This window comes from Neophocaena asiaeorientalis, unplaced genomic scaffold (genome assembly GCF_003031525.2).
Source record: "Neophocaena asiaeorientalis asiaeorientalis breed wild unplaced genomic scaffold, Neophocaena_asiaeorientalis_V1.1 scaffold189, whole genome shotgun sequence".
Classification (NCBI taxonomy): domain Eukaryota; kingdom Metazoa; phylum Chordata; class Mammalia; order Artiodactyla; family Phocoenidae; genus Neophocaena; species Neophocaena asiaeorientalis.
The window spans coordinates 429,878-446,202 of NW_020174049.1; the positions used below are offsets into that span (position 1 = coordinate 429,878).

General features: G+C 43.0%; 1 protein-coding gene across 3 annotated transcripts in view; it reads left to right on the forward strand.

The window, feature by feature from the left end:
• Nucleotides 1–669: 669 nt before the first annotated feature.
• Nucleotides 670–16,325, forward strand: part of NPNT (nephronectin) — a 77,455-nt gene continuing 61,799 nt past the window's right edge. For all 3 annotated transcript variants that reach the window (XM_024754051.1, XM_024754048.1, XM_024754049.1), the window contains exons 1-2: nucleotides 670–820; nucleotides 3,008–3,108. In XM_024754051.1, coding sequence (XP_024609819.1) covers nucleotides 750–820; nucleotides 3,008–3,108 — 172 coding nt within the window. In that variant the 5' untranslated portion in view covers nucleotides 670–749. The remainder of the gene's footprint in view (nucleotides 821–3,007; nucleotides 3,109–16,325) is intronic.

Here is a 16,325-nt window from a genome sequence, read left to right on the forward strand (position 1 = left end):
CTTTCGCTTGGTTACAAAATTTTTAAAAATCTGCCTCTGCCAACTCTGCGGGAGAAGCAAACTCCCGGAGTTTGCCTTTGCTAATTTGTCCAAGTCGTGCTGCGGTTTCACTACACGCAGACACTGCTCAGCTCCAGTCCCACAAACCTCTCTCATCTTGGACTTCGCCCTCCGGTGAAAGCTGCGGCTCGCCCCTTCGGTCACCACCTGTTCTGAAGGAACCCGCGGAGCGCGCACCTCCGCCCCGGGCCCCTTTCCTCCCCGGCTCTGCCTTTCCTGCCGAGCACCCTGCTCTCTCCAGCCCAGGCCAGGCTTGCAACTTTCCTCCCAGCCTGGCGCTCACCCCGCTTGGCTGGTCCCCAAGAGACGCTGCCTTCCCGCGGCGCCCCCGCCCCCGAGCTTCCCGCAGCCGGGCCGGGCGCCCTCACCCCTCACCCGGGGCCCCGAGAGCGGCTAGTCGGGCGCACGCGCGCCCCCCGCCCCTCCCCGCAGGCGGCGCAGCTTCCCCTGCAGCACCTCCCCTCTCGGGGAGGGAGCCGGAGGGGGCTCGGGACGCCGCGCGCAGACCTGCTCCTGCTGCGCGCCGCGCCGCCCTCCTCCGAGAGTGGCAGCAGTAGCCGCGGCGGCAGCAGGGGTTCCCGGCTGCCGCAGCTCCTCAGGGGAGCCGAACGCGCCTCTCGTGCGAGCCCAGCACCCCCAACCTGCTCGCCGCGCGCAGCTGAGCCGCCGCGCGGGACTCGTCGCCCAACATGGATTTTCTCCTGGCGCTGGTGCTCGGGTCCTCGCTCTATCTGCAGGCGGCCGCGGAGTTCGACGGGAGGTGAGTCGGGCCCCGGGGCGCCCTCTCCTGCTCGTTGCAGCGCTAATTTCACACCGCCCTGGGGTTCCCCCTCTCTGCTCTCGCTCCAGAAGTTGGGCCACCGCACAGCCTCGGCGGGAGGAGAGCCGTCGAGCCGCCCTCTCTACCAGTGGCTGCCCGAGGGCTGGAGGGCGCGCCCCCTGCGAGTCCGGGAACCCGGCCGCGGCTCCCCGGGAGAGGCTGCGCGGCGGCGTGAGCCGCCCACCCACGGCTCGGCAAAGAGGGCTGGGAGAGAGGGGAGGCTCGAGCCGGGCGTCTGGGTTCTGAGGGCGCGGGTTAGCCGCCCCAGAGGAGGTGACGCGCGGGACATCTCTTGGCTGGGAAACTCTCGCTCTTGGTTTAGACATCTCTGCAGTGGGGAAACTTCTAGGTGGTCGGGGCCAAATCCCGGCTGGGAGCTGTCAGGGCAGCTCACACAAAGGGTGGGGAGAGGAAGCAACTGGGCTTTCAGGGAGGGACCTGTTTGCCTCCCCACTTGGTTTCCTTGGCGGAGGTGGGGAACTTTGCGTGCGTGCGTGTGTGTCTGTGGGGTGTCTGTACGCACACACAGCTCCCGAGACTTAGGGCGAGCCTGACTCCTGCGTGCTCTGACAGGTTCCAACAACCCAAGGCTGTGCTCCGGTCCACTGTCACTCAGCCTCTGCGCGCGGAGCCCTCTTCCCCATCGCCGGATCGGTTCCCGCGACTGTGTGTGTGTGTGTGTGTGTGTGTGTGTGTGTGTGTGTCTCTGTGTGTGTGTCTCTCTCTGTGTGTGTCTCTCTCTGTGTGTGTCTGTGTGTGCAATTGCAGACCAGACTCGCCCCGAAACCAGGCAGGAGCAGCCAGGAGAGTTTTTAACTTGGGTCACACCTCCCTGCAGTCGCCCTCAGGCAACGACCGGCACCCACACTCCCGCCCCCGCGCAGCCGGAAAGACTGCCGCACCTGTTTTTCCTGCAAGTTTGGAACGAATCAATTCCACAATTGATTGGTTTTCTTCTACCTGGAAGGAACGGAGGGAAGCCAGTGGAGCGCTGAAGAGAAGAAGCGCAGCCGCTGGTTTACCACCTGGTTGGAGGAAATGGAAAGTTCGTGGTTATTTGTCCTTTGGGCTTGGGGGCATAAGGGGGAGATGAAAGGAAGGGGAATTGAAAAGATTAGGGAGCTAAAAAAAACGTGAGTAGCGGCCAGAGGCTGTTTTATTTTATTAAAGTAATTATTTGCCCACATTCGTGTCTGTTGTGCGTTTCTTTGCACACATATTTGCAACAAGAAATACATCACATGATTATGTATAAGATTTCCATACAGCCTTAAAAAGATGTCTAAAACAGACAATTAAAATATTGATCCTCTAGGGGGAAAATGTCATTGAGGTAGGTGTGAATCTAAACAACGAACCGATTTACCAAATAAGGTGTCAAAGTGGAATCTGGTAGTAAATCTTATCCTGAAATCGAGTGCTTGCTTTAGTCCTTATTTACATTAGAGAGGACGGTAACACGAATAGTTGATGCAGGAAAGTTTCAAACCACAAGGACACTTGAGATGTTAGCTACACTTTAAACTCTCCTTGGTTTTATTTAGTCTTCTTTCTCAAGTACATTATTTTCTGGGAACTTTTTCTGAAGAAGAGTCATACCTGGCAAAGAGTTCTGTTTCATTTGATTTTGAGAAACCTCCCTTCCTTCTCCTTCCCACATGTACCTGTTATATAAGGCAGAAAAAATTTTTCTTTCTGCTTTGACATGTCTTACTTAATACTTTTCAGTTTACAGTGTATCAGTCAAAACTGACTTTCCTCTCAGGAACAGGTGTGGGCCTTTGAGGAATCTGTTTTATTTCAAGCTTCAGAAACCATCCTATGAGTGGCAGCCTTGATAATTCTTGGTTTTAGCTGGTGCTCTTTCCTTGTAAGAAAGGCTCTTCCCCTCCCTTCCCCACCCCCCTACTCTTGGGCGGTTGTATCTGCGTTTGTCTGATGTTTGAAATTAGATCATGGCAGAACTATTTCCCTGAAGGTGTGTTATTGTTTTATTTCTTCAGGCATGAAGGAGTTCATAGAAAGTTGTTGGGTGTATTAAAATTTTTTTCCAAAGTAATAACAAAGAGGAAATTATTTTTAATTTCGAAAGTGTCTTTATTTAATTCGAATCTTTTTGTTTGGTAGGTGGCCCAGGCAAATAGTGTCATCCATTGGCCTGTGTCGTTATGGTGGGAGGATTGACTGCTGCTGGGCCTGGGCCCGCCGGTCCTGGGGACAGTGTCAGCGTGAGTATCACCCCTGGGACTTCAGCTTCCTTTGAGGGCGGGCTGTCCACCATCCGTCATGGCTTCGCTCTGCACGTCGGAGGGCTCATTCCTGAGCAAGGCTTGGTGGTGTGGTTCTGACGGAATCTGCAGTCCCTGACCTCTTATTCTGCCACTTTCCAACCTGAGCCACCTGTAGGAAGGTGCCAGTTTTGTTATTCACAGAGAGCCACCTAGGACGCTCGTTTTAGCTTTTGTCCCCCATACCTCCAGCTCTTGTTTTCCCATCAGGCTTACTCTTCCCTTTGCTCTGGGCTCTGAGGTGGGAGTAAGATAGTGAGTCTAGACTGTATTTACACTAAATAAACTCTGAACCTTCTAGCACTTATAAATTCCTTACCTTGGCTGTTGTATAAACTGGCCTATTTGTAAACCTTTTTTTTGAAGTGAGATGGTATTGACTGGCTTCTAAATGGACCACCCAGTATAATCCAATAATACCTCTGGAAAAAACCCCATCATCTTTAAGTTCCATGAGTAATCAAAATCACGTAATAAGTACCCAATCAGAACACTGATTTTTAATTTTACATGATCACAAATGGGTATTTTAATGGTAGAAGTCAGAGCCACATCCCAGAAGTTTGAGAAATTCATTCCCAGCATTTTATCTAGATCTTAACATTTTATCCCACTCTCCCTAACAAAAGAATCCACAAACTACCAAGTAAATTTCTGGGATATCTTTGGAGCACGAGGTTGGCATGTCTGGTTAGATAGTGGGAACTGAGTTGGGTGCCATATATCCCAGTGTTTACTGCTGATGAGAAAGGGGCTTAGAGAAATAGGGAAGGATTGTTAAGTCTGGAGCTGGAAAGGGAGGAGCCTGCCTTAAGAGAAGTGCTGGCAGGATGAGGAATCAGGTAGATTCCAGTTTGGAAAGCTAGGCACTCCCTCAGCTATTTCAATCTTTGAGAACTGTGCGTGATGTCTGTCCTTAACTTTGTGAAGGAGGGAGAGTGACAGTCCCAGGTTGACCTCTCTGGTTAGGGATGGAAAGGTAAAGGGGACTAAAGTTTGTCTACCTGCTCCCTGCAAGCCACTGGACCAGACTTTTTGCACAGTTGGGTCATTGCTGCTTTTTATCAAGGCAGGTGGTGGTAACTTCAGTTTTCAGTAAACAAAAGAACTAGGTAAAGGTTCTGTGCCGCCACTGGTTGGTCTATTCCCGTTGTTTTTAAGGGAAGATGGTCAAAAAAGAAGAATGGTACCTGGTGAAATAAAGTCTTATGCCACAGGGCCAGAGGTATTTGCACAGCTGGAGGCCACAGGTGTGGAATTTGAAGAGCAATCTGGTGTTGATAAGCAAAGGGTGAAGAGAGGATTCTTCTCTTGACCCAATACACACATCTCTCCTGAATAAAAAATAAGTAGTTTCTTTGCAGGAAGGGAGACAGTTTCCTCCTCCTTCACTGCCTTAATTTTCAGGACACTCCCAAAGCAAATGTTGCAGTGCTTTGGGTGTGCACAGGCCGCCAGCCCCACCCAGGACAAGACTGCCTGGCACAGTGCCCTGAGCTCAGTGGAGTAAGTACACCTTCCATGAAGGCAGCGTGTCAGGGCAGTCGGCAGAAGCACGCGGAGGAGTATATTTGCACTCTGCCAGATGTGCTAAAAGAATTCCGCGGAGAAAACTCGATCTCTTAGAGGTTCATCACCTGCGGAATTCCCCAGAAAGAACCTCTAGGAGCTGTTTTATGTCTCTTTACCTCGGAATTAAATTTTCTTTAATGTACACTGGCTTGGCAGTTCTGAATTTGAATGAGTTTAAAGACCTTTGAAAGGTCCAGTGGCTTTACAAAACTTAAACATCCAAGTGATTTCCTAGCGTTCCACTTTCCGCACAGTAGCTTTCCCAGCAGATATGGGACACTATTATTTTCTATACCTTCATTTTGTTTCTAAAAGACTGCACAGTGGTCAAATATAGTATTGGATAGTACTTATCTTTTCCTTCCTGTTACTGAATCCGTGGAAGCTACAACATGGCATGAGGTAATTACTGAAATGGTAATAAATGCGTAAGGTGATCCTGCACAAATCACAGTTTACCTTCGATTTGGTAGAAGTTTGAGAGGCAGCATAGTGGAGGGAACGTGGACTCTGGAGCTAGATTGCCTGGGTTTAAATTAGTTCCACCTCTTATTAGCTGTGTGACCTTGATCAGGTTATTCAGTCCCTCTGTGCTTCATTTTCCTCGTCACTAAAATGGATCTAAAATAGTACAATACCTCCTAGGACCACAACACGGCTTAAGTAAGTTATGATTTGTAAAGCACTTAAAACTACTGGCACAGAGTAAACACTGTTACGTGTGTTTGGTGAAATTAAAGAAATACAAAGGACTACTGCTACTGACAGTGTTCTGGGATGGGACATACCCATGCTATCAGATTCTTTGTTCTTGAGGCATGATATATGCATTTTTGCATTTATACTGCTGAAATAAAAAAATGGTTCCAAGGTTCTGTGTTGCAATAAAACAAAATGCCTTTAAACTAAAAAGGGCCAGATGGATCTTTACCATTAATATTACAGATGGCAGAGTTGTAAAAATGAGTTCACAGATGGATGCTGCCTTGTCTGTGTTTTATTTTTGCAGAACCTCAGATGGTCCAAAAGTCTCTTGCCAGTTCAGAGATCCCCCTGTCTTTGTTTTACTATAAACAGGTAGAGGAATGTGGTCACCTCAGAGTGGGAAGGAAGAACAGCGGCAAAACGAGGCTTGTGGGGGACAAATGGAAAAGTCCTGATTAGTTTTTAAAGAAACGTTTTGTGAAATTAAAACCTTTGTCGCTATATTTATTCAAGGAAAGTACCTTGCTATTCTTTAACAGTTACATCTGGTAATGGATTACCTATAAAAATTCCAAACAGCTTCTGGGAAATCTAATGTGAAAAATGTTTTTGCCTTCCTGACCCTTAGATAATCTCAGAGTTCTTTTTCCCACGAGGAGCATTCTCCCTTCCTTAGCAAAAGTGCCCTGGTTCTCGTTTTTCGGAATGATTCACTTTGGAATTTTCCTTCAAATCAGCACAGCAAAGCAAAAGGAAACTGTTCCCACCTGCATGTAGAAGCTCCCAATTTATCCCTTAGAAGATGCATAAGTTGGGGGAGACCATACCCTCATCGTACTGTTTGTCAGGTCTCACACCCTAGAGCACTGACCCTTGGGTGAGTGTTTACCTCCATTTGGTTGAACATATGTGAGACATATTGACTCGATATTGTGTGAGTCGAGTATGTGTATTTACACAAAACATGCTGCATTTCATTTTCACTTGCTGCCCCCCTTTCCATGGACTTGATGGGAGAGGACAACGGACATGGCAGGGGGCTTGCGTTGCCCAGCCTCTCTCCTGCCTCACCAAGTCCACCCGCAAAGCCGTGTTCAGCCAGACTTCCCGCCCTTCCCTCTGGGACTGAGGAAGGAAGGACCAGAGCTGCTACCCAAACAGGCACAGGAGCTGTCCTTCTGCCTCCCGCCTGTGCCACCCAATATTCCCACCCCACTGGGGAACGCATGACCTATTCCAGACATAGGCAGGTTATGTTTTCATTGTTCTTTTAGAGATCATACCCGTACCTTCTTTCTATCCTTTGATTCTTTGTTCTGTGTTCTTGACTTATAAACAGATCTCTACATGTTGAGAATTCAAAATTGGGTTTTCCAGTTAATTGTCCTGGGCTTTACCTTTATTGACTATTGATATGGCTCTTGATTGTAAACGGGAAATTTCTTAATATGTTTATAACACACCTATGCTTCCATATTTACAGCACACAGCGCCTTAATCACTTAGATTATCACAGAATACTTGTTTCTTGCTCTGTAGTTATTCTATTTAACTTCCTTAACTTTTCCATCTTGTTAATGGCACATTTCATTTTAATTATTTTAACAATTTCTCTACTCAAGTGGAGATCTCTGTAATAAAGGTTTCTCAGGGTTTGTATATCTGATTTTAAAAAGCCATGTATTCCGTGGAAACAGTTCTTAACTAAAAGCACTAAACAATTTGGGACAGCTGAGTGGAGCCCTGACTTTTGTACCTGATTAGCTATTTAACATTTCTCAGCTGCAGTTTTCTTATTTTACAAGTGGATTTCTAAGGTGCCCTGCAGCTCTAAACCCCATCTGAGAACTTCCTTAACATTGAAAAGGTTATATAGGATCTAGGTATTGCATTTCTGTATGGTTGTCTTTCTGTTTACTTTACTTGGACATTTGGCTCTATATGTGGCTATAACAATAGTGTTTCTGTTGAAAGCACTTTGTAAAGGTATGAAGAAAAACTCAAAATACAACTAGTTCTAGGTTTCAACAAAGCTGTTCAGTTCCTGAGTTCTTTGGCTGTCATTGAGCAATTTGTGGTTTTTGAAAGAATTTATATAAATTAGGATGGTTTTGTATCACTTTTCCTTAAGACCAGGCAAAATGCAGGTGTTTTGTTATGTTTCTTTGGAGATTTTGGTGAGAAGTGAAACCTACTCTTGGAGTTTGCTTTGCTTTATTAGTACTAAACCTCATTTTCTCCTCCCTCCTCTCTGAAGTTAGTAAAGGCTACAACTGTACAATTGCCATGTAAAGTGAAAATTCTGGATTTTTATCAGCGCTAGATAAACTTATAGGTTAGTGCAACTTAAGGACTGAGAAACAGTAATTCATTCTGAAACTGTTTTGGAGTTGTCAAATAATTTCACTTGGATAATGTACGTTATGGCTAATGAGCGTGGACCACTAGAAAGAATGATGAACAAAGCATTGAATTATTTATTTCTGTATTTCAAATGAAATGATTATTAGTTTAAGCAGAGAATTTTGATTTGGTAAGTGAAACATTTAAATGTTCACTTCATATTTCATTCCTTATTCATATCTGGGTTCAGAAATCAGCCTCTTAAAAGGAACATGATTTTTTAATTTTTGCTCCCTATGTCGGTCATTGATTTCCTGTCCCTAGTCACAAAAGTATATAGATTACACCCTTCTTTGATTTTTTGGATTTTGAGTACTTTCTTTAAAATAGTTAAGAGTAAACAAGAAATATTGGAAGTGACTTTTTAAAAAAATTTTTTTTAATTTATTTTATTTATTTTTGGCTGCATTGGTTCTTCGTTGCTGTGCACAGGCTTTCTCTAGTTGCAGGGGGTGAGGGACACTCTTCTTTGCAGTGTGCGGGCTTCTCATTGTGAGGGTTTCTCTTTGTTGCAGGGTACGGGCTCTAGGCACACAGGCTTCAGTAGTTGTGGCACTCGGGCTCAGGATTTGTGGCTTTCGGGCTCTAGAGCACAGGCTCAGTAGTTGGGGCGCACGGGCTTAGTTGCTCCGCGGCATGTGCGATCTTCCCAGACCAGGGCTCAAACCCATGTCCCCTGCATTGGCAGGCAGATTCTTAACCACTGTGCCACCAAGGAAATGCCTGGAAGTGACTTTGAAGGCCACACATAGTGTTCCCCTACTGTTCCTAGTGAGTGCCTTTCCATTAGTAGTGAACAACCATGGCAACCTCCACTGGCCATGAATCAGCATTTTATAGGTGAAGCAGGTTTTTATATCCATACAACTGTACACGCTCCAGGAGTAACTGGGAATCTCAAGGCAGGTTGTGCTGCTCAGAGCCGTGTTGAAGATTGCCAGCAGGTCCCAGGCCAGCTTAATGGAGCTGAGCACTCTTCACTGTCTTAATGTTTATCAGCTTCCTCCTCTAATTTTGGGGTGAGAATGCAAAATCTCATGTTTTATTTTTTGAGGTAGGAATAAATGCAAAGCAGTGGACAATCTTATAACTACTTTCAGCGCTAAACCTGAATCTCCAAATCCTTAGCAAGTCAGTTTTTTGATTAAGATTATCCAACCACCACTTTCCATGAAAAGGACCACCCAAAGTCACACTTTGGGTGACTTCAAGTGGTCCTGGAATGCAGATTCCAAACTAGAATCAGTGTTGAAGAAGTTTGACCTTTTTCCGTAGGTAGTTCTGGAGTATGTGTCGTCTTGAAAGTTAAGGTTCACAGAAATTACCTTGTTCCTTCATTCTTTCCCCGCATTAGTACTGATCTTTATATCATACTGTTGAGAGCTACTGATTTCCTTAGATCCCCTCATAAATTAATCTGGGAAGGTCTTAACCTTTACAGACTAGAAGATTTTAGCACTTCTCAGGCTGAGAGGTCAGGTCAAATCAAGGGAAGCCCTTCAGTGGGCTTCAGCTGCTCCATCTGCCCTCACATACCTGCCACAAGGAGATGCTACCTGAAAGCGCACGTGTGCGTACACCTGGTCCTGAGGAGCCGCTTCCAGCCCAGAAACAGCACTTTGCTACTGGGAAACTTTTTGATAAGCTTTGGAAAATGTAGATGTGCTTCCCCCACCCCATTCTGTAGCAATGGTAATGGTGGTTTTCATCCGTAGAATTCATGTTATATGCATTTTCTTTTTTTTTTTTAAATCTTTATTGGAGTATAATTGCTTTACAATGGTGTGTTAGTTTCTGCTTTATAACAAAGTGAATCAGTTATACATATTCCTATTTCCCATATCTCTTCCCTCTTGCACCTCCCCGCATTTTCAGTCGGTTGAATCAATTGCTTGCTTTAGAAGCGAATCCAGAGATGCTGAGTGATTCCCTGCAGTTTCCTTCAGTGAGTAATGGAAGATATTCATCACAGGGGCTGCGCCTTCATCACGGGGGAGATGAAAGGGAACGAGAGAAGGGTTACAATGGTCTAATCCTCGTCACTCCTCCCCTCCCCCACTGCCATAACAGATACTTTTGCCCCTTTCCCACCGATTTTGTGCAGGTTTAACAATTTTTCCCCTCAGCCTTTTTTTTTTTGCGGTATGTGGGCCTCTCACTGTTGTGGCCTCTCCCGTTGTGGAGCACAGGCTCCAGACGCACAGGCTCAGCGGCCATGGCTCACGGGCCCAGCCGCTCCGCGGCATGTGGGATCCTCCCGGACCAGGGCACGAACCCATGTCCCCTGCATCGGCAGGCGGACTCTCAACCACTGCGCCACCAGGGAAGCCCCTCCCATCAGTCTTTTAAAAATATTTATTCATTTTATAAGAGAAGATGCGTTCATCGCCTCAAATACCCCTCCTTAGAACAGTAAATGTTACCAGGTTTTTGTATACCTTTCAGAAGTACTTTACATACTTATGGGTAAATTCTTATATATCTTTATATATATATATTCTTATATATAGCATGCTATATACACCATTTTACCCTCTTTTTCCTAAAACTGCATCTTGAAAGACTTTCTTTATCATCAGCACATGAAGAGCCTGCTCACTTTTTTATGGACGTGTAGCATTCCACTGTATGGCTGTACCATAATTTGTTAACCAGTTTCTTATTGGTGGACATTTATGTTGATTCTGATCTTTTGCTAACATAATTCTAAAATAAGCAACCTTAAACATACATTGAAAAAAATATTGTTTTTCAAGATCACTTTTATATGTGATCAAATGACATATACAGTTGTAATTTGGACCAGGTGACCAATGGTTTCTTCCTTGGTAGTAAGCAGGTAAACGAAAGACTGGATGCAATGCTGACTTAAGGCTCTGGCAATTCCACATCCAGAATCTGATCTGTTGCTTGACTCTAGGATGCTCTAATCCCTACTTTTTTCCCAAAAAACCCCTCTGATAAGTCAGTGAAGGTTCCTCTGCCCCCATTTTTCATCTGTTTAATCTTGGACTAGAGGCAACTGGTTGGGAGGATGGGGTGAGGTTGTCCGTTAGCCAGGATCCCCACCTGGCATCCTGCCTGTCAGTTATCTACTCTTTATGGATGTGAGGTCCTTTTTACTTATAAGAAAGACTCATACATTCTTTTAGGAATTGCTTAATTCGTTGACCTTTTATTATGTTTATAGTTCAGCCGTAATTCTTACAGCTATGTATATAGTGTTTGCTTTTTTACTAGACCCATTACCTGTTAGGGAGGAGTATGTAGAATTTTGATACCTGAATAAAGTTTTTTGGGACACCTGCTATGACATGAGTATTTTCAGGAAATATTAAACTATTGTACCAAAATACTTTTAAAAAATGACTTTGAAACTGTAGGGGTGGGACTTTCCTGGTGGTCCAGTGGTTAGGACTCTGCACTTTTACTGCCGAGGACCCGGGTTCAATCCCTCGTCGGGGAACTAAGATCCCACAAGCCATGCGGCGTGGCCAAAGGAGGAAAAAAAAAAAGAACTGTAGGGGCATATCATTTCCATTAGTTATTCTAATCCTTATTCCAATTATATCTTAAGTCATCTTATTTTTAAAAATTAAGAAATGCGTGCATAAGTTAAAAATTAAAAGAACCAGATTGGGAGAGAGAGAAGGCAGTGAAGGTAAGTCTTTCTAACTTTGTTTTCCTGACACCTAGTTCCAGCCTCCAGCAGGCCACCACTGTTCCCTGTTAATCTTTGCAGAGATTTCTAGGCATTTCCAAAATTTTCCTTGTTCATAAAATGATGGCATGAAGTAAAACTAGTCTGTACCTTCTTTTTTCATGTAATATTACATTTGGGAGGCTAGTCCTTATCAATTCATGTAAACCTGACTCATTCTTTTATTTTATTTATTTATTTAAAAAATTTTTTTGTGGTATGCGGGCCTCTCACTGCTGTGGCCTCTCCCGTTGCGGAGCACAGGCTCCGGACGCGCAGGCTCAGCGGCCATGGCTCACGGACCCAGCTGCTCCGCGGCATGCGGGATCCTCCCGGACCGGGGCACGAACCCACGTCCCCTGCATGGGCAGGCGGACTCTCAACCACTGCACCACCAGGGAAGCCCCTGACCCATTCTTTTAAATATGGGTGTATCATATCTCTTTTAAATAGGGATGTACCATAATTAATTTTAAATTAATTAATTAAAAAATCCCCTATTTATGTACATTTAGGTGGTTTTCAATATTTTGTTTTTACAAAATATGCTGTAGTGAATATCTTTACACATTCATCATCACTGTTATATACATACAGATATGGGAGAGATAGTCATCCTATTTTTATGTAAGTACAGTTGTTGAAGAGCTATCATTTTATTTTTATAAATTTTCTTACATGAAATATGTAACTTAAAGGTGATTAAATCACGGATAATACAGAGTGGAAACCTTCCATTCAGTCATTTTCTATTTTTGATTCCTTAGAAGATACCTTAAAAGACGAATAGAATGGATTTATTTCTATGTTTTTATGCCCTACCTTGTGTGGGAAAGGATATGACGTGGCTTCCAGGAATGAATGCAGTAAAATAGGAAGATAGAATTAACAATGGCTAGAGGAAGAAAAAAGGATAGAATAAAAGATAAGATGTTGGGAGGCGAGTTAATAAGTGCAGATATGTAAGCCATAGGATTTAAATTAATGTTTCATAATTTAGCTCTTAGTTGCTGCTAGCCAAAGGAAAAAGGGAAGTTTCATTGCTTATATAATTCATGTTGTTTGTTAGGGAAAAATCAAGCCAGTTATTTGGGGAAATTATGGCTTTCCCCACATATAGTACTGAAAAAAGACTTTCATGTGGTCTTCAGAGAGTAGGGCTGAATGATGGAGTGGAAGGGGCTACAGCAACATTTTTATCATGAAGCAAGTGGTCGTTTTGTAAAGCTGTTCCATAGAAGAGCCTCCAACCTAAGAAGAGACCCTTACTCTAGAACTGCAGTTCATAGAAAACTATTTTACAAGCAGCTTCAGAAACGTTATACATACTTAGCTTTCTGATGACTCAGCTTGATTCAGCCCAGAATATCTAGCAGTGATGGGTGAACTGTATAGTACAGGGCTTTGGGTGGACAATTCCAGGTTAGACAAAAGACAGTGTCAAGTTAGGATCTCTGACAATGTCAAGTTTGCTGTAATAGTAATTAAAAGCTAGTCCATATATTTTTTCTTTTCTTTTTTTTTCAGCCCATGTATTTTGAAAATCAGTCAGCAGTTGATGGAATTGGTACCCAGAGGCATTGGGAATGGAATACAGATAGGTATAGGTATCTCCTAGGATCCAGTATTAGGAGGCTCTGTGGGAAATCAGTGGGAGAATTTTTTGTATCAATTTTGTATGAGTTATTATTTTTGTATTCATTGAATATCAGTATAAAAAGTCATTACCATTTTGTATGTACTTACTCATTTTCATGCAAATTATAACTTGGGGTAAGAGGTGAGGCACAAACGTGGCTTCCAGGCATCATTTATCCTACTTATGCTGTTACTTGGAGTAAGGGCCAGTGAGCCCAGGAACAACAAAATCTTTGACCAGTGCTCATTTCCCCAAAGCTCCTGATTGTTATAGGTGTGCAAAGGAGCCCAAATGACCCTTAGTTTTTTTGGGGTTTTTTTTGCGGTACACGGGCCTCTCAGGGTTGTGGCCTCTCCCGTTGAGGAGCACAGGCTCCGGATGCGCAGGCTCAGCGGCCATGGCTCACGGGCCCAGCCACTCCGTGGTGTGTGGGATCTTCCTGGACCGGGGCACGAACCCGTGTCCTCTGCATCGGCAGGCGGACTCTCAACCACTGCGCCACCAGGGAAGCCCAGACCCTTAGTTTTTATTCTAGTTCATCTGGATCTCATGGAGGGCTGCTTTAAATAAGCCACTGGGGCCTGAATAGACTCAAAGCAGAGTCTCATGTCACCGTCCAGACACAAACTTAACTTGTTTTCACTGGGGTATGAGGAAAGGTTAATCCTCATGCACTCCTGAAGCTCCATTGGCAATGGAACCTGAAACTCTGGGATACCTATGCCCTAGGAGAATCTCTCTCTCAAAAAAAGAAAAAAAAAAAAGAAAGAGAAAAGCTCAACCCAATCCAGTAAGTGCCCCATCTCCTTGGGAGAAACAGAGAAAGGGACTTTGAATGCCTTTCCCCAGAGATCAGCACCAACCAAGGATCTAACCTGTCCAAGAATTGTCACCCTATATCAACCTGGAGGGGAGCCAAGGAGTTTACATTGCCAGGGCCAAGATCTTACATTTCTTTGTGAGAATAAATAAATGATCAGTTCTCAAATATAATAGAATGCAGCCAAGATAATTTTGCTTGAAAAAATTTCAAAGTAATATCAATCGCTGACCATAGAAAAATACTGTAGCATAGGCCTAATGTGATTGACAGTGCATCCCTGGGAATCTACCAGAGAAAATTGGTTTCAAAATGTATATCTAGTTACTTAAAAATCATCAGTGTGTTACAAGGTATAGAGTTCAGTTAAGTAATATCAAATATAAAGAAATTTATATTTGTGCATTTTAAATTATATTTAGTGCATTTTAATGCACTAAAGCTTCATTTTCCAATTTCATCATGTAATTACTACTAGTGCCTAGCTGAGATAATTATGGTCGTAATATAAATACTAAGAAAATTCCTAATAAAGCCAGCATAAAAGAGTACGTTACAGCCTAGATGCGATAATGTATTATTATGTATGGTAAAATAATGTAGATATCCATGTGTTATTACATATTCTTTCATAGATAGTCTCAAGAATTTTAGTTTTAACTTAGCCTGATGAAACACTGTTAAGTCAACTTGTTATTCTTATGTCTGATAGAAAGAAAGAGAGATATGAATAATCAAATTGGTTTCGTAGCTTTACAATATAGTAGTTGATTTTGTAGAAGAAACAGTTTTTCTCCTAATTATATTTAATTAGAAGCCCTCATTTTCTGCCATATATTAACCAAAGGCTGGAGACAGCCTTGGTAGGTGTTAGATGCTGGGGAAAGCCAACCTGAGACTAAGAATTTGCTGTAGGTGATTTGCATGAGGATAGTCTAGAATCAAATAAATTTTAAAACTGAACACTTCATTTAGTTAGTATCTCTTTAATGGTCCTGTAGATTAATGCTGTAAATTCTCCAAAACTGACATTGTTTTCCTATTATAACATCATCAGATCACAAGGTTAAGGTTGTCTTTTGTAAATATTACTGACTTATTCTGAACTTTTAGGAACTATGTCATCACAGTTTAAATTTGTGCTAATGTACACAAAAGAAGAAACTATTAGACCTTTCTGGATTTATGCTTACTTTGCCAAAAACAGTGTTGTTTTTCAAAAATCTCTAGCCTTGTTTTTATAGATCAGAGTTTTCAAACTCAGTTTCTATGAAAAATCCCTAAATGGTCAAAGGTGTGTGTTTAGCACAGAGACTAACTCCTTGGATAGATTTTCCGAACATAAGCTTCCTGCCACCCAAAATATTTTTCTAAAGCCTTTGTTACCTCCTATTTTATTTTAATGTTGATTTTGTAGGTACTTGGTAACTATCTGCCAAATGCTTTCATGCCAACAAATAGCAAATAATAGAAAAACAAATTGCAGCTCATGCTTAAGTGTATGTGTTTTTTTTTAATGTACATGGATGTTTAGAGTTGATTTTATATTATATAACTTACTGTGACAATAGTTTCTACTGGGTAAATTGTCCCAAGCTCATCTGATTACATAAATATTTTGTGGTGTTTCATATAGATAATGGTGGTTTGAATTTCTTTTGTCCCTTGGATTGAGTTTTTAAATCAAAACTCAATTGAGTTTTTACTGATGAATTAAAAGGTTCATTGCAGCTTGGTGTCTGTGTATGGCCAAAAATTAGGATATTCCCCTGTATAGTTTATTTCCTAATTAAGGCAGAATTGTGTTTTCTTGAAACAGGTAAATTGGGGGAGAAAATATAAAATTATGAAGAAATGATTTGTAGATTTGTTAAATTTTCTGTTCTCTAATCTTGTGTTGAGGTCTGATGAATGCTATAGCTTTAATGCGTATGAAGCAGTAGACTGAAAGTTGGGGTCATCCAAATTCTTACTCAAAATGCTCTTCGTGGGCGTGGGATCTGTTGTCCTGGATGTTGGTGTTACAAACATGCAGAGTTGGAGAGCTGTCTATGAATAGTTTGCCAGGCTAATATTAACTTTTTTGACAATGAGAAATATGTGAGATTTAGGGTTGGGGTATGGAGAACATCTTAGAGTTACTTTTTTCCTAGCTAGAGATTAGGGTTAGAAGGTAGAAGTACAGTGTCAGGGAGGACCATTCCCTTTCATCTATGTACCTGGCATTTGTCACCTGGAAAGAGGTGCCTGTATCATGCTTAAGAGACTGTCTGACGATATGCCAGAAGATAGGGATACCTTTGGCTAATAAGGAGGCT